The sequence below is a fragment of the Salvia splendens genome, chromosome 6 (assembly GCF_004379255.2).
Source record: "Salvia splendens isolate huo1 chromosome 6, SspV2, whole genome shotgun sequence".
Taxonomy (NCBI): Eukaryota; Viridiplantae; Streptophyta; class Magnoliopsida; order Lamiales; family Lamiaceae; genus Salvia; species Salvia splendens.
The window spans coordinates 30,018,059-30,040,517 of NC_056037.1; the positions used below are offsets into that span (position 1 = coordinate 30,018,059).

At 37.6% G+C, this 22,459-nt stretch overlaps 3 protein-coding genes, 1 long non-coding RNA gene and 1 other non-coding gene across 6 annotated transcripts; 4 read left to right on the forward strand and 1 right to left on the reverse strand.

Annotated features, from left to right (window-relative positions):
- Positions 1-273: 273 nt before the first annotated feature.
- On the forward strand, positions 274-2,049 carry LOC121806894 (RNA polymerase sigma factor sigD, chloroplastic-like). Its single transcript, XM_042207064.1, has 5 exons — positions 274-762; positions 852-1,085; positions 1,166-1,306; positions 1,399-1,599; positions 1,671-2,049. Exons 1-5 carry the CDS (start codon positions 334-336, stop codon positions 1,944-1,946), a joined length of 1,281 nt encoding a protein of 426 aa, XP_042062998.1. The 5' UTR covers positions 274-333; the 3' UTR covers positions 1,947-2,049.
- A 174-nt stretch (positions 2,050-2,223) lies between these two features.
- TRNAG-UCC lies at positions 2,224-2,295 on the reverse strand. Its single transcript has one exon. It is a non-coding gene; the product is annotated as a tRNA-Gly (tRNA).
- A 2,507-nt stretch (positions 2,296-4,802) lies between these two features.
- On the forward strand, positions 4,803-5,766 carry LOC121807315. The gene is made up of 3 exons (XR_006051797.1): positions 4,803-4,957; positions 5,049-5,219; positions 5,432-5,766. It is a non-coding gene; the product is annotated as an uncharacterized LOC121807315 (long non-coding RNA).
- Positions 5,767-6,245: 479 nt separating this feature from the next.
- On the forward strand, positions 6,246-15,684 carry LOC121809616 (alpha-N-acetylglucosaminidase). The gene is made up of 19 exons (XM_042210339.1): positions 6,246-6,583; positions 7,104-7,177; positions 7,698-7,909; positions 8,934-9,055; positions 9,710-9,795; positions 10,340-10,434; positions 10,565-10,646; positions 11,039-11,145; positions 11,639-11,669; positions 12,067-12,184; positions 12,742-12,792; positions 13,282-13,391; positions 13,534-13,636; positions 13,957-14,055; positions 14,215-14,325; positions 14,450-14,697; positions 14,768-15,005; positions 15,087-15,165; positions 15,240-15,684. The coding sequence occupies exons 1-19, from the start codon at positions 6,356-6,358 to the stop codon at positions 15,473-15,475; spliced, it is 2,430 nt and encodes an 809-aa protein (XP_042066273.1). The 5' UTR covers positions 6,246-6,355; the 3' UTR covers positions 15,476-15,684.
- Positions 15,685-16,089: 405 nt separating this feature from the next.
- LOC121809615 (monothiol glutaredoxin-S15, mitochondrial-like) lies at positions 16,090-20,096 on the forward strand. Of its 2 annotated transcripts, none has more exons than XM_042210336.1 (7): positions 16,090-16,239; positions 17,236-17,308; positions 18,073-18,204; positions 18,396-18,495; positions 18,777-18,843; positions 19,597-19,675; positions 19,765-20,096. In XM_042210336.1, exons 2-7 carry the CDS (start codon positions 17,246-17,248, stop codon positions 19,813-19,815), a joined length of 492 nt encoding a protein of 163 aa, XP_042066270.1. In that variant the 5' UTR covers positions 16,090-16,239; positions 17,236-17,245; the 3' UTR covers positions 19,816-20,096. The 2 variants fall into 2 exon arrangements, with proteins under 2 accessions (XP_042066270.1, XP_042066272.1); XM_042210338.1 differs by having other exon boundaries at positions 16,108-16,235.
- Positions 20,097-22,459: the final 2,363 nt, after the last annotated feature.

A 22,459-nucleotide genomic window follows, 5' to 3' on the forward strand; every position in this document is an offset into this window, starting at 1 on the left:
ATTTAAATTTATTTTAATATAAATCCAAAATGAGTATATTTCACTCAGAATGTGATGGGTTTTGAAATATCTTTTGGCTTACTCTATTTTGAGTTTTAAAATTAAAATAGCATTGTAAATCAAATAAACACGCACACAAATGGATTAACGGAGTTGTAGATTTTTTTAATTAAAAGGAATTCACCATATAACAAAAAAACGAAAAAAATATCTACGAAGTGTAGAAATAAATGAGGCTAATAAAACCATAAAAAAACTCCAAAAATTCTGGGACACAGTTATTCAATCTCTCCCACACTCACACTAACACTAACGGCATCAGCTCCGGCACAAATGCATCTGGCCATCGCCATACGCTCAAACCATTCACCCAAATTGCCAAATATGCTATTCACTTCATCACATCTCTGCATTTCAAGTCTCCCTCAATCTTCAGCCACTTACACTTGCGCCGCGCTTCAACAAGATATATTTCTACTGCCCGCTGGCGGTTTTCTGCAGCTCGCCGGAACTGCGACGCCGTCGCCCCTCAGGATATTGGAGAGAGAGAGTAAATGCGACGAAGCTATAATCAGAAGGAAAAGGAGGAGGAGGAGAAGGAGAAGGAAAAGAAGAAATACATTGGATCGCATATGCAATGACGACGGAGAGGAAGTGGAAGTGGAAAAGGATGAAGAGATCGCGTTGTTGCCGGCCAAAAAGGCGGGAAAATCGAGATTCATGAACCCTAAAGAAGAGGCGAGATTCTCCAGGTATCTCAAGGTATGAGTGTACGTGTATCCATGAATTAATGATTTCGCCTCTCATCATTCCCCAAATCTCTCTCTCTGATGGACTAATTGATGCAACAGGAAAGAGAGAGAATTGAAGCAGTGCGAAGAGGATTAGTAGCGGAAAAAGGGGGAGATGAAGTTTCCTCAAATGAATGGGCCATGGCCGCCGGAATTAGCCGGCGCAAACTAGACGAGATCATGTGGAATGGGAGAGAATCAGAGAATAGAATCACTAGCTGCTATCACGGCCTCGTCGTGTGGATTGCTTCTTCCTATCTAGGCAGAGGATTGAGCTTGCAGGATCTGGCTCAGGTCTCTTCAATCTCAGCATTCCTAAACATGATTGAAACTCAAACTGTTGTTAAATTACTCACTGAATCTCGATTTGGCAGGAAGGCAGCATCGGCCTTCTTCGAGGTGCGATCAAATTCGATCCAGAAAAGGGCTACAAGCTATCAACATACGCTTACTGGTGGATCAGGCAATCCATCACCAGAGCAGTAGCAAGCAAGTCGAAGATGATCAGATTACCGGTACAAACCCTCTGCTCTAGCAAATTGGTTGCTTAATTTCTTATGATTGAGGATCATAATTAGTGAATACATGGTTAGCTTCTCATGTACAGGGCAGCATAAGCGAGCTGATCCCCAAAATCTGCGAAGCCAGCAACGAGTTAAGCAGGGAGCTAGCTAGGGTTCCTACGTACCAAGAGATCGCAGAAGCTATCGACGTGGAAGCAGGAGCTGTAAGGCTTGCTATCGAGGGAAAAAGAGGTCCGATCTCGCTTGATCAAGTCATGACCAGCTATGGTTACATGTCCCTGCAGGTTGGTTAACTCACATTTCAAAGAATATGTTGACATAAACAGTATTGATTGGATTGGATTGGATTGTGTAGGATATAATAGCGGGGCCGGAAGAGCTGGGTCCGGAAATGATGATGAAGAAGAAGATGGTTAGGGCGGAGATAGGGAAGCTTATGGAGGAGTTGTGCGAGAGAGAGGCGGAGATCCTGAGGCTGCACTACGGGTTGAGCGGGAAGTCGCTGTGGTCGTTCGAGGAGATAGGGAGATTGCTGAAGCTGTCGAGGGAGAGAGTGAGGCAGATTAATACTGTTGCATTGGCCAAGTTGAGGGAGGGAAGCCAAGAAGATGATCTCAAGTATTTTATCTAGTTGCAAGTATAATAAAATAAGGAATTATTTGTAATGTACAAATTCAAGCTTATAATTTATCATGAATCAATATATAGTGCCTATTACAAATAGGCTTCTTCTATATTCGCTTAAGTTTCAGCAAGTTTGGGTTTTGAAAGGCTTCTTCTATATTCGCTTAAGTTTCAGCAAGTTTGGGTTTTGAAAGATACTGGTACAGCCAGTGTTATGTTGTGGTGGAGTTGTTCCTTTTCCCCTGTGTACGAGTTTAAAAAAATAACAAATTTTAAATAAATAATGCGTTTGCCGGGAGTCGAACCCGGGTCTATTGCTTGGAAGGCAATTATCCTAACCGTTGGACTACAAACGCTTGGTGTTGATATAATTTGTTTGTATAAAGATGAAGAGAAAAACACTGAACTTTATGTGTGTTTCGTGGAGGGGAAGACCACTTCTTTGGACCTCGAACAAACTATCACATTTTTGTTTGTATAAAGATGAAGAGAAAAACACTAAACTTTATGTGTGTTTCGTGGAGGGGAAGACCACTTCTTTGGAGCTCGAACAAACTATCACATTTAAGTTTCCTCTTTGTAATACTTCTTTTTCCCAATCTCAAATAGTTTTTTAAAAAAATATTGATTTCCAAGAAGAAAGATTGTGAGAACAAACGAATATATATGCGATTAAAGTGAATGTTTCTTGTTGGTTGGTATAGTTTGTTGGTTGGTTGGTTGGTTGGAAAAGGTAGTATGTGTTACAGGAGCATCCGGTTACATTGCGTCCTGGTTTGTCAAGCTTCTCCTCGAGCGTGGCTACACTGTTAGGGTGTCCACTATAAGGTGGACACGCCCAATAGCCCCGCCCCAGTTTTTTGTCCATAGCCTCAATTTTTTATCTATAGCCCCAAAATTCTATTTCCGCCACTATAGTGGACAACTCCAATAGCCCCAAAATTTTATAATCAATTTTTATTTTTAAATATTTTTTAGTTTCAATCAAGTGTAATTTAAATAATCGCAGTGTAAATAACTAGAATACGAGGTAATTAGGCCGAATATTCGTTGTATTGCATACCGGTAAAATTATACAACGAATAATGAAAATAAAATACAACAACAAAACTCCGGCACCGTCTACTCGGTGTCGGAGTCGGCTTCCTCGTCTTCCTCTTCTTCTTCTTCTTCTTCTCCTCCTCCTCCTCTCTCGCTGCTGCCGGCCGCGGTATCCCCAGGCGCATTATCAACCAACCCCAGTCGACTCTCAAGCCGATTGATGAGCCTCTTGTAGACGTTCTTGACGTACGGGTCAGTTTCCCCTGCGTATGACCTGCATACGTCTTGCAGTTGTTGCATCAACGTTACGTCTATGCTATTGGCCAATACCTCGTGGGGTTGCACCGTGGGCTGTGGGATTGGGGCAGACTGGGGGATGCGCGATCCGGACGCGGCCGCCGTTTGGCGGGAAGCACTTCTACCTCCTCTGGCTCTGCGGATAGAGGCCTGTTGTCCCATGGGCCGTCGTCGCCTAATGTGAGTCGCGGCTGGCTCTTCGACTTGCTCGTCGGACTGCTCGAACTCGTGCGAGCCGCTCCCACTGCTGTATTCCCCGGCAAGGTTGTGCCTTGTGCCCTTCGGGCCACCGGCTGTTTCCACCTCGTTCGCCACGATCGACCTGAATTTCGGACAATCCGTGAGGACAAGATAATCCTCCCACAAGGTGAACTTCGGCTGGCCCGTCTTGCGTATTGGCCCTCCGACAGGGTCTTCACATCTTATGCGCTTCTGCCACTCTCGGCGTGGCGAAGGTTGTTCTCGTATATGGACGCGAACAGCTTGGTATCCCGCAGTATCCTACCGAACTTTTTTCGGATCTGTTCTGGGTCGCGCTTCTCGGCGCCGTCGGGCTTCAATTCCTCGTATGCCATCCTGACGCGCCTCCAAAAGCTCCCCGACTCCTGATCTGTACCCACCACGGGGTCCGAAGTGATAGCATCCCACGCCTTCGCCACGGCAATGCTCTTGTCTTTGCTGTATGGCTTGCCGCGGCTGGACCCCTCGGGCTGATCACCGCTACCGCCGGGGCCACTGCCCTCGCTACTCGCAATGCCAGGGGAGCTGCCCGAGTGTCCACCGACGTTGCCGGTGCCACGACTGCCGCCTCCGCCCCTAGGGCCTCTGCCCCTACCGCCACCAGAGCCTCGGCTGCCGCCACCTCCTCGGGTCGGAACGGGTGTTTCCACCCGCGCTACCGGCGTATCTGGGATGCCGGTACTGAGCAGACCCAGCATGGTATCAAATGCGTCTTGATCTGCTTCGGTGATCGGAGATTGGCTGACTTGAAAAGGGGAACCCGGCCGCGCCAGGTGAAGCGCGTCTAGGTTGGGTCGGTAATCTCCAAAAGCGGAACGACTCAGATTCCGTTGTAAAGCGGGCGACGTTGGTGAGGATCTCCACGACTGAGATGGAGGAAGGGGTGGACTCGATGCCCACGGTGGTGGAGATTGATTCCAACTCCAAGACTGTGACGGAACCGCATATCCGCCAAATCCCGACAGCTGAGAAGCATATCCGCCAAAACCCGATGCCGGCGAATGATGGGCCGACGGCTGAGATAGATTGCTGTCATATCCCGATTCCTCAGTGTCGGGTGATTCGTCGTCTCCTCGGTGCATTTTGTAGAGAGTGTTTTTGTAGAAAGTGGGTGTATGGATGTTATGAAAATGGGAGTGGGGGAGGAGGGAGAGTGGTATTTATAGATATGAAAAATGAAATTTTTTTTTTTTCGAACAATGCGGCTATAGCCGCAGCGGATTTCCGCCACTATAATAGCCGCGGCTATACACTACACGCCGCGTCCTCGCCCCACTCGCGGCGAAGCCTCGTCCGCCGCCCTCCACCCCACCCGCCGCGTCCACCCTCGCGGCGGACACCCCATCCACTATAATCGCCGCGCCTTCCGCCCCTCCATCGCCCCGCTCGCGGCGACCGCCGCGTCCACCTTATAGTGGACGCTCTTAGGGCCACCGTCAGGTCAGTCCTCTCTCTCTCTCAATTTATCTAATCTTCTCACAATTCTTCATAATCGCATATGAATTGCGTTGTAAAATCAACAAAATTGCAGGTGACTCAAGCAAGGTTGGGCATCTAACATCATTCGAAGGAGCTAATCAGAGATTGCGATTACACGAAGCCGACTTACTCGAGGAAGGATCCTTCGATTCTGTAGTTGATGGCTGCCAAACAGTATTCCACACTGCGTCACCCGTTGCCCCTTTCCGTTTCTGATCCACAGGTTTTTCTCATCCCTAATCTAATAAGTGCGAGTAGTGCGGGACGGAGGGAGTATATAACATTAACATAACATACATTCCTTAATCTCCGTGCCGAAAAGGAAAAGAGCGAGTAGCCCGGGACGGAGGGAGTACAAAACATATTGTTTTTTTAAAAAAAATTATATTCCATTCAGCAGTTATGAATCAATCAGTGACGGAAATAATCGCTCAGGATTGGTATTCTCTGTCTAAAACTCTAGCCGAGACAGCCGCATGGAAAATGGCGCGAGAGAATGGGCTCGATTTTGTTACATTACATCCAGGCTTCACCATTGGCCATCCGCTGCAGGCATTTTTACTACGATTAGACTCACTGTATTGCATATGAAGGATTATATGATCTGAGGAATAATTGCAGAGCAACGGAGGATCGGCCGGCTAAGCAGCCTTACCAAATATCTAGAGAGAGAGCTGAAAGTTTGGGCATCACTTTTAGGCCTCTTGAGGTCCACGAACTTTGTCAAAGTATCATTTTAGGTCCGTGAATTTTGAAAATATCATTTGAGGTCCACCAACTATAGATTAATATCATTTGACCTTAAATATTATCACTTAATTTTGTGACATGCAAGTAAAATTGCTTCTTCAATTTTTTATATTAATTTTTTTAAATTGAATAAAGAACTTTTTTTAATAATAAAAAATTGAATAAAGATCTTTTCTTGCACGTCACAAAATTAAATGATAATATTGAAGGTCAAATTATATTTAGAAAATTTGTCAAAAATATATTGTAAAGATATTTATAAAAAAATATGAGTATATGATAAATTTATAAAAAATACACCCTTTAAGGTATTGAGGGTATTTTTATTCAAAAAAATTTGGAAATAGTAAAAAGTACTTCAAGTGATATTAACTTATAGTTGATGGACCTTAAATGATATTTTTAAAATTAATAATCCTAAAATGATCCTTTGGTAAAGTTTTTGGACCAAAAAGATGTTCCCTTGATAAAGGACTTAAAAAAAAGGAGAAAGAAGAAGAAAACGAAAGCGTGGCATCTGCCTTCTTGGATTTATCGGATTCTCTTTTCAGTAGAAATTCACATTTTAATGGCACCCAGATAGAAAGAAGAGAGAGATAATCAATAAACATGAAATCCAACAAGAAATTCAACTTGTTGTTTGCGATAACTTTCCTACACTTAGTACTGTTATGCTGCTCACATTCAGTTGAGCAATCCGAACCAATACACTCTATTCTGAACCGATTGAACAGTAATAAACCTTCTCCAACAGACCAAGAATCCGCGGCCAGAGGTGTTCTCCAGAGACTGCTTCCTACCCATTCATCAAGTTTTGCGTTCTCGATTATCCCAAAGGTGTGATTACGCATACCTTTCTTGGATTCTAATCACTCAGAGTGAGAATTTTTGTTTTGTTTGTTTAACTTTATGGCTTCGCCTATTAAAAGATGAAAGAACGAAACTTTATAGTTGGTGAGATAAATAAAATAAAATTGTTGGTCTCTCTGGTAAGAGTGTCTAAAATTATTGTGAATTCTGTTAGTACTGATGGAAACAATTGGAATCATGTTTAATTTTTTGAGGATAGCAATGCTGTTGCAACTTCTTGTGCTGAAAGTAATTTCAGAGTTTGATTTGTTGCAAACTAAGCACTTGAAAAATTGGTTAAAATTTTATATGGATGATTAGTTGCTGGTGCTGGTATAGATTGTGACATGATGGAATTCTTTTCTTCTTCTTGTTTTGGCTTCTTTGGATTTATTTCTTGTTATCTTAGTGCAGGTATACGTATTTTAGTTTAAAGTTTTTTTTTTCTTTTGTGTATTTCCTGTTTTAACTATATTTTGGCTTGTATGCAATTCATCTGTAATACTAGGATGCCTGTGGTGGAAATGGCTGCTTTCAGATTAGCAATTGCAAGAGCTCAAATAGAGATTCGGCTGAAATAATGTAGGTACATTCTGATTATTTACAGTCCTTTTCCAAGGTTCATTCCATTTGGCACCCTCCATATCATAAATTGGTGTGGTTCGATGCTTCTATAATTACCTTTACAGGAATGCGGATTGACATTTGATCTCTATGAGTATTCATTATTTGCTAACTTTTTCCTATTTCAGGTCATATAAGAACTCTCCTTAAATTGGGTCTCTCAGCCTTATATAGCCACTGAAATGCAGCCTTAAGTAACTTTAAATATACTCCTCCTTTAAGGTTTTTTTTGATGGATGATTTCAATAATTCAACTAGTAAGATTTCTTGCCAACTTCTAAAGATCCAGCTATACACACGAGTAATATTTATTTATGTAAATCTCTGTAGCATGTCACTTCAGATTTCGGCAGCATGACAGATGTTGCTTGCGGAGATTTAATAAATATTGTAAAATTCATTGTCTTAACATTCATCCATGATCAGGCTTCTCTGATTATATGTGTTCATGTTTCACTCGTTCTTATTGCTAATACAGGATAAAAGGAACAACTGCAGTGGATATCACATCAGGACTGCATTGGTATCTAAAATACTGGTGTGGAGCTCATGTGTCTTGGGACAAGACTGGTGGCGTACAGCTTGGTTCAGTTCCCTCACCAGGATCACTCCCTCTGGTGAAAGATGAGGGTGTGATGGTTCAGCGCCCAGTGCCGTGGAACTACTACCAAAATGTTGTCACATCTAGCTGTATGAAGTTGTTTTATTTTATGCTTCAATTACCCAATACTTTCTGAGTCTTTGGCCTGACATTTTGGTTGACCTGTATCAGATGAATGCATCCAGTTGTGCAGCATGCCAATTTCATTATATTCTCTCTGTCCCACTTATTTAGTTCATTCTTCATGTTTGTGACGTCCTATTATATTATTCTTTTTCTCTATCTGATGTTAAAAATCATTTACATAAATATCCCCATGTAATCTTGAAAACTCTAGTTATCACACTACTCCTAATAGGCATTAAACAAGGTTTATGATGTTTAAAGGAGTACAATTTACTGTTTCAGCACTACTTTTAATCTTACATGAAAACTCAAGGCTGATTCTATAACTGGGATGGAGAGTGTATTTTGAATTCCCTTACATGAATGTAATAAATATGAAAATTTATTTGATTCAGTAATTTTATTCCTTCCCGGTACTGACTAGTTCTTCAAGTCATAAAGACCTATGTTTTCACCATTGTTGTTTTCTTTTTGATGGTCGAAGTTGTCTGCTATAGGTTCTCGTTCTCATTCGCTAAGCTGTTTGGTTTTTCCCACTTCAACTTATAATTTTTACTTCTAAGAATCATCATGGAGAAAAACAGCAAGCTGATGTGATATGCATGGCAGAATATCGAGAAGTGTCAAGTGGCTAATACTTTCTTCTCAGCGCGATCATTAGTAATGGAAAACCAAAAGTAGAATAGTATCTACGGTTGATGAACATGTGTTTTGGGTAGTCTTTGTGGAAAATATTAAATTAAGTAGCTGCCGTCATCATGCTTTTATTTGTCTTTGCTCAATCACTTTGAGTATATCATCTTATACTCTTTCTAAAAGGTTGCCATGTATCTGGTACTTAAACGACATTTCTATGTTTTTGGATGCTGGAGTTATTCGACCATAGTTTGTATAATGCTGATATGTTTTATCTATTTATCTTTGTTTGTCTATATATCCATAAAATTACTGCTGTGAATAGCTTAACAGGTTTGGTTCTATCCACAGATTCTTATGTCTGGTGGGATTGGGAAAGGTGGGAGAAAGAGGTCGATTGGATGGCACTTCAAGGAGTTAACCTTCCTCTGGCATTCACAGGACAGGAAGCTATTTGGCAAAAAGTTTTTACAGTATGTTTTTGGCACTTTTTTTCGTTCCTTCTATCTTATGATTCAAGTTTCTCAGTTACCGACCTAGTCATGTACTCCTTGAATTTCACAGAGTTGATTGAAAGATGATTTTTCAACTATTGAGATACTACTATTTTTGTGTGTTAGTTTGCTTCTTGGATTTTGTCACTTATGTGCTCTGTTTCAGTTGCTTTCTTGCTTACCTTCTATCCTGTTTCGTGGATTTTGCAAAGTCTAAATTTTCTATTGATTATACCAATGCCTTGGTTTATGTGCATAAAATTGATTACGTCTCATGACGTACACACACTCTAGACATCAAACAATGTGCCCAATTTTTTTTTGTTTATTGGTACTAGTGATGGACTTTGCTAGTTTATAATACTATATTGTTTCACAACCCCATGTTATTACTGGTGATGCTATAAATTATTTTGTCCAGTCTTTACTTTTTCCCTTAGAAATATAAAAAGAAAAGAACACTAAAAATAGAAGGCCAGTTCACAACTTGATGAGTGATACCAATCTGAGTGCTCATGACTGGTTGTTTGAAGCTTAATGTTAGTTCATTTACATACTTGGTTGCATTAGTACATGCCTATATTTTATTGTAGAAATTGATGCCTCTGTTTTATATATGTGTTCTGTTCTCAGGATTTCAATATTACTAAGCATCAGTTAAATGATTTCTTTGGTGGACCTGCATTTCTTGCTTGGGCACGTATGGGAAACTTACATGGGTATTTCTTCCTTTTGCAGTTCTCTTTCATTGATTTATTGTTATTGTTGTTGTTGTTTTTATTTTTAATTTTATTTTGGGCCTGTTTTGAATTTCTACTGTTATATGTAGGGGCATAAGATGATTGTCAAATAAACTAAATTCAGTAATATTAGTCATATCATACAATTTTCATTTTCTATAGCCTATGTAAATAGTGAAATCCCCCTTAGAGGAGTATGATGCAGAGAGTTATCAAAGTTGTAGTGCTATTTAGTTAATTTCTTTTTACAACTGAACTCTCAACTCTGAAATATGTGCCGTCCTTAAGCTTATTTATTCTTACAATGAATGAGCTATAGCACACAGGTTTAGGATACTGTGTATCTCACATCTTATGAAAATGTTCATTTTGGAGAACAAAATGAGGATATTAGAAAGGAACAGCATGGTTTATTAGCTCAGTAATAGAAATCAACAGAAAGAAAGTTTCTATGCAATTATTTTACATCCGGATTTTGGTTTTATTAGTTCAAGAGGTTTACCTCAATATTCTTTTATTGCAGATGGGGTGGCCCCTTAACTCAGAATTGGTTAGATAAACAGTTAATGTTGCAAAAGAAAATATTATATCGAATGCTAGAGCTTGGGATGACCCCAGGTATGCTTCATCTTTACTCCCATGTACACCTTTTCTTCTTTTTGTCCTTTTCCTTTTCTTATCTATGTACAGTCACTGTGGAGTCTTATGTTACCATCAATGATAAATCCATACAATGTTGTCTTGATAGTTCTTCCGTCATTTTCTGGGAATGTTCCAGCTGCATTAAAAGCAATATTCCCCTCGGCAAACATAAGCAGGCTTGGGGATTGGTATTTCCTCTTTTTCTTTTCACCTCTTTATCACATGCACTGTTCCCCTGCCTTAATTGCAAATACTACTCTTATATAGTGACACGTATAAACTGATTCAGTTAATATAGACTTTAGTTATTATATTTGGACAGGACATACATTTATTGTACCTTTAGCAAGACAAACACACAAAAAAAGGAGAAAACATTCTTTTATGTGTAGTATAGTTGAACATACATGATAGTTTGAGATGTTTTTCCTCTCGAAGCATGCCATAGCGCTTTCTTGTTTTGCTCTTTTAGGTCGTTGGCTTTGCATCAGAAATGCTACCATCTGTGTGAAAAAAGAAACTCTGTACATGTCTATTTATTATATTTAGTGTAGAAAGTCATTTTTCTGTTTAATTACAGGAACACTGTTAATGGTGATCCAAGATGGTGCTGCACTTATCTTCTAGATCCTTCTGATCCTTTATTTGTAAAAATTGGAGAAGCGTTCATGATACAGCAGATTAAAGGTAATTTACATATAACTTATGCTTGTTACTCGTTCTAATGTTATGCCCCTGTGCAAAAAAATTGGTCTTTTAAGTGTAATTTGAATGACTGTTCATTTGAATTTGTCTGGAGTTCATTGGTAGGTTAAATCAATATCAAAGTGTTTTTGAATTTGTTATTTATTTCAAACTGTAAATCAATACAAACAACTAACAAAAAATAAATTTTTGAGGTTTTTATGGTTGAAGAGAGATCTACATTTTAATAAGAAAATCACTGTGTTTGTATTTCAACAAATTCCTGCAAATGGATAAGGCCATAGCCTAGTAAAATGAAGGTCTTCTCATTCTATCGTCACAATTCATGTATGGATCAGCCTGTCTCTAGCTGCTTGATCGTATAGGTTCTTTTTTTTGGTCCTTGCACTAATGGTTCAATTTTCTTCATATGGATTCTCTAATATGTCTTGTTAACATCCATAAAATTACTTATATGGGTCGCTTATTTCTGCAGAATATGGAGATGTCACAGACATTTATAGCTGGTACTTCTCTTGATATTTTCTGGATTATTTTCATTTTTCTTTGAGCTCAGTAAGTTACTGAGTCAGTTAGTAATTCATGCAGCACTGGTTAAACTAAATTAGGTAATGTAAAAGGTTTATGGTTTCTCTTTGTTAATATAGAACCATTCTTTCTGACCTGTCTCTAACCAAGTAAGAACACTCACTAGTAATGAACACATATTGAATTCTGATTCCGGAAACACCAACATGATGCTGGTTTGGTTTTGTGGCACACTGGTACTTATACAGTATTGGTGTTTAGTAAGTTGTAAAAAGCAACGTAAGATTCTTGTTATTTCATGTCCAAATTTTACTCTCCCTGCCTCACCCCCAAGGGTGCGTCCCTAGTTCTGAACTACGAATTATTGGGCTGCAGTGATACATTTAATGAGAACACTCCACCTACCGATGATCCAACGTACATCTCGACCCTTGGTTCTGCAGTATATAAAGCAATGTCTAAAGCCGACAAAGATGCAGTGTGGCTGATGCAGGTATGCTGTCAATCATGCTTTGACTTAATCTCTGTTCTGTTTGAATATCCTTGGTGGCTTTCTATAGATCTTCTGTAGGTCTCTTATTAAGTACTCGAATTTAGTTAATGGAATTGGTAGGTCAGTTAACAAAGTCGTTTTCTCTATAAACCAAATTTTGATTCCCAAGCATCAATAGAATGCAGAGATAGTAGATTTTTTGGCATATTATTTAATTAATATTTTTACTCATTTAAGCTGTCAGCATCATGACTGTTGATTACAATTCTATTCCTATGTATCTGGTATTATAAATGGACCACATTCAGTCAATCTTAAATTTCTTAAGTGTCACACTGACACAATGAATTATGTAAAGATTACAATTGCAAAATTTTAAAATTTATATATAAACAGTATGCAAAGACTACAATTGTTAATTAATTTTCATCCTTCTTCCCCTGCCTCCAAAGAGTTACTTAAAGCATGTACTCTCCAAAGAAAGCAGTTGCCTAATTGTCTATGCTTTTCCAGGTCTACTGCTTAACTCTAACCATTTGATGTCCTTCTACTTCTAGGGTTGGCTTTTTTATTCAGATTCATCATTTTGGAAGCCCCCACAAATGAAGGTATGAGCTATTCTTGAGTTAGAAAAGTGTCGTCACGTAGTTCATATACTGTCTCATATGTCCAGTAAATAATGTAGTGAGTTGTGTGTATGTTCTCAACTCTCGTCATTACCCAAAAGCAGTAAAAAAACGAATGCTAGTGTATGCTTATGTGTGTCAAACCCTTACTATCATTTCCCGACGCCGAGAAACCAAATGATAATTTATGGTGCATCATGTCCATCTATTTCTTCTATAGACTCATACTTGAGCCAAATCCTTGAGTTACTAGAGCTATATGCAAACTAGATAAATCTGCTTGAATGCTTGTTATAAGCCTGATTCTTCTGCTCTCTCTCTTCATAGCCTAATTTTAAGCTTTTGTCCATTCTTTGTAATTCTTTATGCTTAGATCACAATGGCTTGGGCTGTAGCCACTGTATGAGTTAGTCATGCATTGATGATTTTACAGAGACGAGTATCGTGCTGAACCTATTCTATGTATTGCAGGCCCTCCTACATTCTGTCCCATTTGGGAAAATGATAGTGCTTGATCTATTTGCGGAGGTCAAACCAGTTTGGAAATCATCGTCCCAATTTTACCACACTCCATATGGCATGTAACTTTGTCAATATTCTTTATCTATCTTTTACTTGGACAAAGCTATTTGTTATTTTTTTTCATCCATCAACTTCCTAGTTACTTAGATCCAATCTAATCTACATTTATCATCCTGTGACATCTAATACATGACATAACAGGTGTATGTTGCATAACTTTGGTGGAAACATTGAGATGTATGGCATTCTAGATGCAGTGGCTTCAGGCCCAATTGATGCTCGTCTTAGCAAGAATTCCACCATGGTAGGCTTTGTTCCTCAAATTTTCGTGTATTCAACATACTTTTGTGTTTAGTGCTTTATAGAAAGCATTAACCTCGGTTTTTTACTCTGTTTTTTATTAGAGTTTAAGCTGTAAAAGAAATTACAAATTCAGAATTTATCATGATATTTTCTAGACATTAAGCTCCTTGTCTAAGGAGTATTAAATTTCAATTGCTTTAATTCCAAATTGTATTGCTTATCATTCATAGCCTAGTGGTCTCAGGTATTGACCACTGTCTATAGTTGACTTTAATTTCTAGTTTAGGATTCTCAGTGTCACAATCTCTTCTTCCAGGACAGATTGGTGTAGGCATGTGCATGGAAGGGATAGAACACAATCCTGTTGTATATGAACTGATGTCGGAAATGGCGTTTCGAAGTAGTCGATTCAACCTGGAGGTAAACCTTGGTTACTTGGCAGTTTATATGATTGTCTAACATATGCAGTTTAATTGAAGTGATAATGTTTGAATAAGTAGAATGCTTGGAGCTGTTCTTCAATATTCACTCATGCTAGTATTGAGTAACGATTCCGATATTCTTGACTTGACCTTGCAGGAATGGCTGACAATCTACTCCCGGAGACGATATGGTAAATCTGTTAAACAAGTCGAGACTGCATGGAAGATTCTTCATCACTCTATTTATAACTGCACCGATGGAATTGCAGTATGTTTGTTATGCCTATTCACTTCTCGTACATTTCGACAATTCTTTCATTAGTAAGATGCTGCTATATAGACATTGATGAGCTTTTCACTAATTGCACGGATGCAAAATTCTCTTGACGCAGGACCATAACACGGATTATATAGTAAAATTTCCTGATTGGGATCCATCGGTGAATAACCAACATGATGCACGTGAGGTTGTTAAGAGGCACGGGCTCCTTGGTATGCAACCAAACAGAAGGTTCCTTCTCCACGAAACAAGCTCTTCCTTGCCTCAGCCCCATTTATGGTACAACAATCAGGACTCTATCAGCGTGTTGAAGTTATTCCTTGATGCTGGAGACGAACTTGCTGAAATTCCGACATACAGGTTAACTTTTTATTTTCTCAGTACCCATTATGAAGCACGTCGGTATTGCTGAGTCTTGCTTCCCTTTCAGATATGATTTGGTTGACTTAACGAGGCAGTCGCTCTCGAAGCTTGCAAATGAGGTATATCTGAGTGCAATACATGCTTTCCGACACAAGGATGCACAGGCTTTAAGCATCCACTCTCTCAAGTTCCTACAACTCATCAAAGACATCGACAAACTTCTCGCCACGGATGATAATTTCCTACTCGGTCCTTGGCTTGAAAGTGCAAAAGGGTTGTCCCTCAATGCAGATGAGAGGAAACAGGTTAGAAATGTTCTTCTTCCTCCTCCTTTGATGAACCAACTAATCATTCGCCACGAGTTGATATCTATGTGATTGATTTAGTACGAGTGGAATGCAAGGACACAAGTAACAATGTGGTACGACAACACTGAGTACGAGCAGAGCCAGCTTCACGACTATGGTGAGAGCCTTTAGTTTGCTCTCACTTTTTATCTGTGAAAACTTGATCACCGTTTTTATTGTTGTGGACCTCAGCGAATAAGTTTTGGAGCGGCCTGTTGGAGAAGTACTATCTTCCACGAGCATCCATGTATTTTATGCGTTTGCTGAGAAGCTTGAAAGAGAACGAGGGCTTCGAGTTGTTGGAGTGGAGAAAAGAGTGGATTGCATACTCGAAGCAGTGGCAGGCGGGAGTTGAGGCTTACCCAGTGAAGGCGCAGGGCGACGCTCTTGCTATAGCACGGAAGCTCTACCACAAATACTTCACCTAAGACATGTGTATCGAGGCGCGGGTAACGAGCATTGCCACAACAGTGGCTTATTGTTTCTGATACTGTATCAGTGTCCAGCAATGAAATGCTAGTTGCAACAAGCCAAAATTATTATCTTTCCATTTATGTTCAAGAGTGTAAGATCTTGATTCTTATTTGTGTAACCAGATATGCAAGATTGCAATTAATGTTATTGGATATGTTGATAAGATATTTCCTCTCTGCTCAATAGGTGTCCATGTAAATACAGAATCATTAATGATCATTTAAAAAAAACAAAATAATAGTAGTAGTATGATTTAGTGAAATGTTCAATTCAATACATTTTAAATATTATTTAAGCTTTCTTTTAAAGAAAATTATAATTACTTTGAAATATGGAGTAGTATAATCAAGCATAAAAATAATATCGTAGAAGATTAATACATTATGATGATTTAGTAAATATCCTTTTAAATTGTAAATCATAGTGTTAAATTGTATTTAAAGTTATTAATAATATTTTATTTTGAAGTCAGGAACTATTTATTTCATACGTCGCCAGTCTCCCTACACTTTTCTATGAAAAAATGATTTATGACTGTATTTAAAAAAATAACTCTTGAGTTAGTTAACGATTTCTGAAAAATAATATTATTAAATAATTACAATTTCCAAATACAGTAACGTAGTAGTAGAGATATCGCAGTCGCCCCCGCGCCTCTCGCTCTTTTCTTTCCGTTGGCTTGGCAGCTTGTAAAACCCTAATTCCATCCCAAAAGTAGGTAATGTCTAATTCTACTGGGTTTTGTTTTCATATTTGATTTTATTCAATGATGCAATTGTCTTAAGTTCACTGTCAGATTATGATTTTCTTATTTCGATTTTGAAGATGCAATTTGGGAACATTGATTGTATCTCGATATAATATAAGATGTCGTATTCACGCTCAAGAACCATACTCTATAAAATTTGTTCCATTAATTTCAGTTTCTTGATATCAAATCGAAGTACTTTGTCTTTTATTAATTCATCCGATAATATTTGAGTTTTTATTTGAAACCGAGTTTCATTTTAATAATTTTAGTGCTGTGCACCGATTACTGATAGTGTTTCCGTGTTTACACTTTTCTGAGAAACTTAGATGAAAAAGGAGATAAATTCTGACTATCTCTGGCTCCTTGATTGAGCAATTTATACATTAAAAAAAATTAGCATATTGTAAATTTTAGTGTGAACTGCCTTTTGATAATTTAGATCTTCTTGCATGTAAATTTCTAGGTCATATTTATTTTGGTTTCAATGGTAGCAAAAGCAAATGACTTGTCTCAAATTAGGGAGAGAAAACGGGAAAAAGCAGCTAAGTGTTATATAGTCATCCAAGAATTTGGATATATATAGAATAAAGGCAACTCTCTGCAAACATGTGAGATTATATAGCAGGGAGTTTGTCTTACACATGGTTGTAGGATTGAAATCTGGACTTATATATACATATAGGGCCACACTAGCCTAAAAACATCTTACATTGATATTACCAAATAACTTGATACTTTGAATAGGGAAAAATGATGTTGGTCTTCATCAATAATGATATTAGCCTATGGAAGTGGATGATCTAGATTATATCTCGATTCATTTAATTTTTTGTGTAGCTAATATATTATTGAATGATGCAAATTTATAATTAATATTCGAGATGAATATTTACTGTAATGACGATTAGACTGCCGGAACTTGGGAATAATCTCTCTAATTTCTATAATTGCATTTATTTGCAGTTCTGGGAGAATGGCGAGATCTTTAGCTAGTATTCTATACAAAGGCATTGCTGCAGTTCCAGCTGCTTCAACTGTAAGCTTATTTAGTCTTGTGTTGCTTGAAGATCTGTACGTGTTCCCAGATACATATGCAGTTTCATTGCATCTTTTTCGGGTTTTTCTATTTTTGTTCTAGACCACAATTGTCATTCCTCTAGTGTACTGGACTTTTTTTTTGTTCCGGCTTTGGGAGAGACGCATGACCCTCATGCGTCTCCTTTTTAATGAAACGCATGACGATTATGTGTTTTTGTGAGAGACGCATGAGGGACATGCGTCTCAATTTTTTCGAATTGTGAGATTGCAGTGGCAAAACACCCGACCGGGTGATTTGCACAAAGATGCATAATCGTCATGCGTTTCATTAAAGGGTGACGCATGAGGGTCATGCGTCTCTCCTAAAGCCGGAACAAAAAAAAAGTCCAGTACACTCTAGGAATGACAATTGTGGTCTAGAACAAAAATATAAAAAACCCCATCTTTTTCGGTTTTGGTTTGGTTTGTTTGTTGGTTTCGTACTCTTTTAAATAGGAAGCCTCGGCTTCAGTATTCCTATTGCATGAGATAAATTTAACTTGTAATTAGTTTTATTTTTCTGTTTTTGTTATCTGATCAACCATGTCTTGGGAATATGTGTTGAACCAGGAATTAGTTTATTGTAGTACATAGTCTTCCAGCCTGTACGAAATGCATGCTTACCAACCGAAGTGTTTGATGCTGAATAGGCTTTTAATGTGATAGTTTACCGAATTCTGATTCTTATATTCATCTAACTTGTGTTACACCCTGACCCTGTAGGTATCAGGATCCTTCTATCAGCGCATAAATCGTTTTTCCACTTCTGTGCCCAGTGATTCTGATACACATGAAGACTTCAGACCCACGACTAAAGTTACTTCTGATAACTCCTTGAAGGACATTGTTGAGCAGGTAAAAGTCTTGAGTTTTGCCAAACTTCTGCAACATGGTCGTGAATCACTGAGCATATAAAGAATTGGTGCTATCAAATTTCAGAATGCTATGAAATTTTGTTTTTCCTATTAGTCATTTCTCTTATCACCTTGTTTTCTAGGGTTTAGGGTTCATTTATTTCCTTTCGTAATTTTATGCTGAATACACAGGATATCAAAGAAAACCCTGTGATGATATACATGAAAGGGGTGCCAGAACTCCCTCGGTGTGGATTCAGTGCACTAGCAGTGAGGGTTTTAAGAGAATATAGTAAGTTATCAAGAACATTTCTTTTTGTGCATTGCATTCTTACTTTGTTCCTTTCTTGAACATCTCATACAACATTTTCTCGCACCAGTCATTTTGTTTAGGTTTGGTATGTGTGTTGGGTACTATACGAAAAGAGCTATTTCAGAGCTTGATTTAGTATCTGCACTATCCATCAGCTTATAAAAAAATTTACCTAGGACGTTTGTTTCTACTTAGTGCAATCCATTTGTACTATATCTGTTTACACTGACAGCTTTTATCTGATCCTATGGCTTTTGCAGATGTTCCTCTAGGTTCAAGGAATATATTAGAAGACCTCGAGCTAAAGAATGCTGTAAAATCCTTCAGGTAATTGTACGACTTGAATGTTTTGGAGCGTGTGATGAGTAGTTTCAAACAAGTAATTGTCGTCGATGCTTTTCACAGAGAAAATGATAAGAAATTGATAGGGAGATTTTATAGTGTTTCATATATTAGAAACCTAAACCTATGCCATGGAGTAAAATATATGAGTGGTTTTTGTGATTTTAAACATCTGACGTGCTTCAGTTGATATGATAGACGTAAATGGAATTTGGATAGAACCTTTATGAAGATGTTAACTAACCAATTTTTTCTAACTGAACTACTGCTCAAATTGAGCATTTATCAGCGACTTTTACGTCTACATTTCTGTTACTTTGGAAATGGCCTCAGAAACTTACATGGTAAAGAGAGGAAGACAGAAATTTTATTTGCACACAATGTCCCTGAAATTTGTATTATATATTACTCCATTATTAATTATATTGCCGGCTAGTTTATCAAATTTAGTGCCACCAGTTTATAGGAGGTAAGAATAAGGCAAGTTCTGTGAATTGTTTTGTAGATTTTGTGAACTCATTCTATGTGCAAGTATGCAAGCCTAATCTTTTGGAAGTGTTTAACATCATTAAGCTGATCCAAGTTTTCATTTTCTGCCCTTAATCTACCAAGACATATACCTATTTGAGCAGCTCACTAAGCATTGGGTTAAACAGAGCTATGCTATTTAATGAAAACATTGCATAGAACTTGCTTTGTTTCATACATAATGCTTATGCTTGTATCTACCCATTGCAGCCACTGGCCAACATTCCCTCAGATATTCATCAATGGGGAGTTTGTTGGAGGATCTGATATCATTCTTAACATGCATCAGGTTTTTGTTTTCTACTTTGCTTTCCTCTCCTTTTTTTCTCGATTGATCAGCGAATCCTATTTGTTGTAATACTCTGGTTTGTAATGCAGGCTGGTGAATTGAAGGAAAAACTGAAAGCTGATACAGAAAAACAGCAATAAAAACAGATTTATACACAGTTGTTGGCCGACGGGGTGATCCTTTCCCTTTATCTCAGATTATATTTGCTGCTCTGGACATGGCAAATAATGAAACTAGATATTCTTGGCATTTTCCAATAATGTAATTGGTTTTCTTTTCTTGCCTTGTTTTTGAACTCTAAATTATCTTTTCGTCGACGGAAAATAGTCTCATTTTTCTATTTTGGTACGTCTACCATAAGTAGTCTGTTTATTTATTGAAACTATCTCACGATATACTAGTATCCTTGTACATCGACTTATTTACGACTTATATTTCACCCACAACCTAAACCTTTTTTTCCCTTTTTCTGTCCTACCTCTTACTAGTTGTAATGTATCAGAGTTTGAAATAACAAAATAAAAAATAAGAATAAAATATTTTGGTCTCTAAAACCATTAATTTCTCAAAAAAGATCTGCTATTTTTCATAAACTATATAAAAAGTGGTATGAAAAAACTACAAACTTTAACATAGCGTGCTTCTTTTCCCAGTTGGACCCAATTTTTAAAATTTTCCGGCAAAATAAGATCTAGACAATTGTAAAGTCTGCATTTACACACAAAAAATTTAAAACCTTCAACGTTGTTTCCTTTCCAAGTCTTTTTGATAAACCTAAGAATTTTGACGAACGAATTATAGTTTGAAGCTTTCTAGTATATAATACTTTGAATCAGGAAAGCGGAAATGGTCTGCGTATTTGGAAAAATGTTTTACATATTTGAGTAAAAATGGCTGATATACAATTTTTTTTCTTAAATATTTTAATTTTTAACCCTAGAGTCTTCAAAATCATATGCCGTGTGAAGAGAAGTAGCGACAACTAGAAATAAAAATGTCATATAATCTAGCCAGATCCGCCTTCTGACCTACCATAGGAAAAAACAACCAACGCCAAAGCCTATGATTTTTTCTACCACTTTTATAATTTATCAAAATTTTATGAGAACGTTAATGATTTTAGGATCCAAAATCCCTAAAAATAAAAGTAAAAGATAACCTATTTATTTATTTAATAGCAACAACAATTGTAATCATGCGGGTTGATGTAATTAAAATTTAATATCATTCAAGAAAGTAGACATTTGAATGAGACGAGAGAAGTATATAAGAATGTTAATTAACATTCATTACTAATTTAAAATCAATACTTTCATTATATAAGTACACTAGAGAATTTCCAAATTGATATACACAAATAAACACGAGCTAGCCACCATCACCATGGCAAGGAAAGTTAATATTTTTGTAGCATTAGTATTTTGGAAATGGATGATTGTAGCCATGGCAATAGATCAAGGGCAGCTGCCCGCTCTCCAGCCGCACTTGCGACGCCGCGGTGGTCGGGGACAAGGGTGCTTTCCGGTTGGCGCGTGGGGCGGCCACCACCAAAGTGTACTATCTCAATTTCACGACGGGGGCGGCTAGTGTTGAGATCGACGTTGTGGTTTTGCATTACTAATCACTTTATTAAATATGCTTTTCAATAATCCCATTTGATTCTGTATTTCAACTTTATGTTGGTTAAATATGCTTATTTTTTTATTTGTACCGTGATTAATGTTTACAATTCAATGAAGTGATTGTGTTTTAAGAGCGCTCTTAGTAACTTGGCAAAATTCTTGAAAGAGATTCATCCATGTATTAACAATAAGTCACTTTTGTTTTTCTTCTAAAATTGGCTATAATGTATTTACGTATTACACCCAATTTCAGAAGATAAAAAGAAACTCATTTTTTTAAAAAAAACTAATAGATGTTTGACCCCTTTTAAATATTTTACCAAATCTATACATATTACAGTAGTCTTACTTTGGAGTGGTAAAATTTAGGTTTATCTGTTAAGTATATTAATATTATATACTCAATTTAAGTTCAAGAGTATATAGTGTATTTAACTATATATAAGACTTCCCACTTTAGAGTGGGTTATTTTCTTTTGGCAAAACATAACATTTATTCTATTCTATTTTGTTCTCTTTTCACTTATCTACTTTGTTTGCTCTAACTCTCTAAACATTATTTTCTTAAATAAATATTATGACTAGAGAAATGTTTCCCTTATGGTGAAGCACGAAGAGAACACTTAATATTGTAAAGGTGAAACTCTCATCCACAACAAGTGAATATAGGAAGAACCAGACTCGTCTTATTTATCTCCTATTTAAATCTGATATCATTTGAGTATAATACGTACATCTACACTACCATCTAACTAGAAATGCATGACAAAAATTCTTTCTCAGTTATCTATCTCCCTTTTATTCTATTTTTATATTTAGTAGTTAAAGCATCATCATCAATAATTTAGGTGAGCGGGCGTGTGTTATATTTTATTCCCCAAAAATCAAAGAAAGCATAGCATCAAATCTTTTGTAAATCTATATAACATCTGATGAATAAACGTGAATTTGTAAGTGCCACACATCCAAAAACTACCACATGAAGCAGCACTCGCAATTCCAGCTGTGAATTTCTCTATTCTCACATAGTAGTAATTTATAAGCAAAAATAGATTCCAAAAACCTGGCACATTAAGAATTTTCTATTTCCCTTTTCAATCTCACTTGCACTACCATCCTTCCTCACCACCATGTGGCAGCTGCGGCCAGTGGCAACGGTGAG

What these genes read in the sequence shown, in the direction of transcription:
- LOC121806894 (XM_042207064.1), top strand. Translation starts at nt 334, where the DNA reads ATGCATCTGGCCATCGCCATACGCTCAAACCATTCACCCAAATTGCCA. An exon ending in GATTCTCCAGGTATCTCAAG is followed by an intron (nt 763 to 851) that starts GTATGAGTGTAC and finishes TTGATGCAACAG; the next exon opens with GAAAGAGAGAGAATTGAAGC. An exon ending in ATGGTTACATGTCCCTGCAG is followed by an intron (nt 1,600 to 1,670) that starts GTTGGTTAACTC and finishes TGGATTGTGTAG; the next exon opens with GATATAATAGCGGGGCCGGA.
- LOC121809616 (XM_042210339.1), top strand. Translation starts at nt 6,356, where the DNA reads ATGAAATCCAACAAGAAATTCAACTTGTTGTTTGCGATAACTTTCCTA. An exon ending in AAATGTTGTCACATCTAGCT is followed by an intron (nt 7,910 to 8,933) that starts GTATGAAGTTGT and finishes TTCTATCCACAG; the next exon opens with ATTCTTATGTCTGGTGGGAT. An exon ending in CGTATGGGAAACTTACATGG is followed by an intron (nt 9,796 to 10,339) that starts GTATTTCTTCCT and finishes CTTTTATTGCAG; the next exon opens with ATGGGGTGGCCCCTTAACTC.
- LOC121809615 (XM_042210336.1), top strand. Translation starts at nt 17,246, where the DNA reads ATGGCGAGATCTTTAGCTAGTATTCTATACAAAGGCATTGCTGCAGTT. An exon ending in CAGTTCCAGCTGCTTCAACT is followed by an intron (nt 17,309 to 18,072) that starts GTAAGCTTATTT and finishes CTGACCCTGTAG; the next exon opens with GTATCAGGATCCTTCTATCA. An exon ending in GAGGGTTTTAAGAGAATATA is followed by an intron (nt 18,496 to 18,776) that starts GTAAGTTATCAA and finishes TGGCTTTTGCAG; the next exon opens with ATGTTCCTCTAGGTTCAAGG.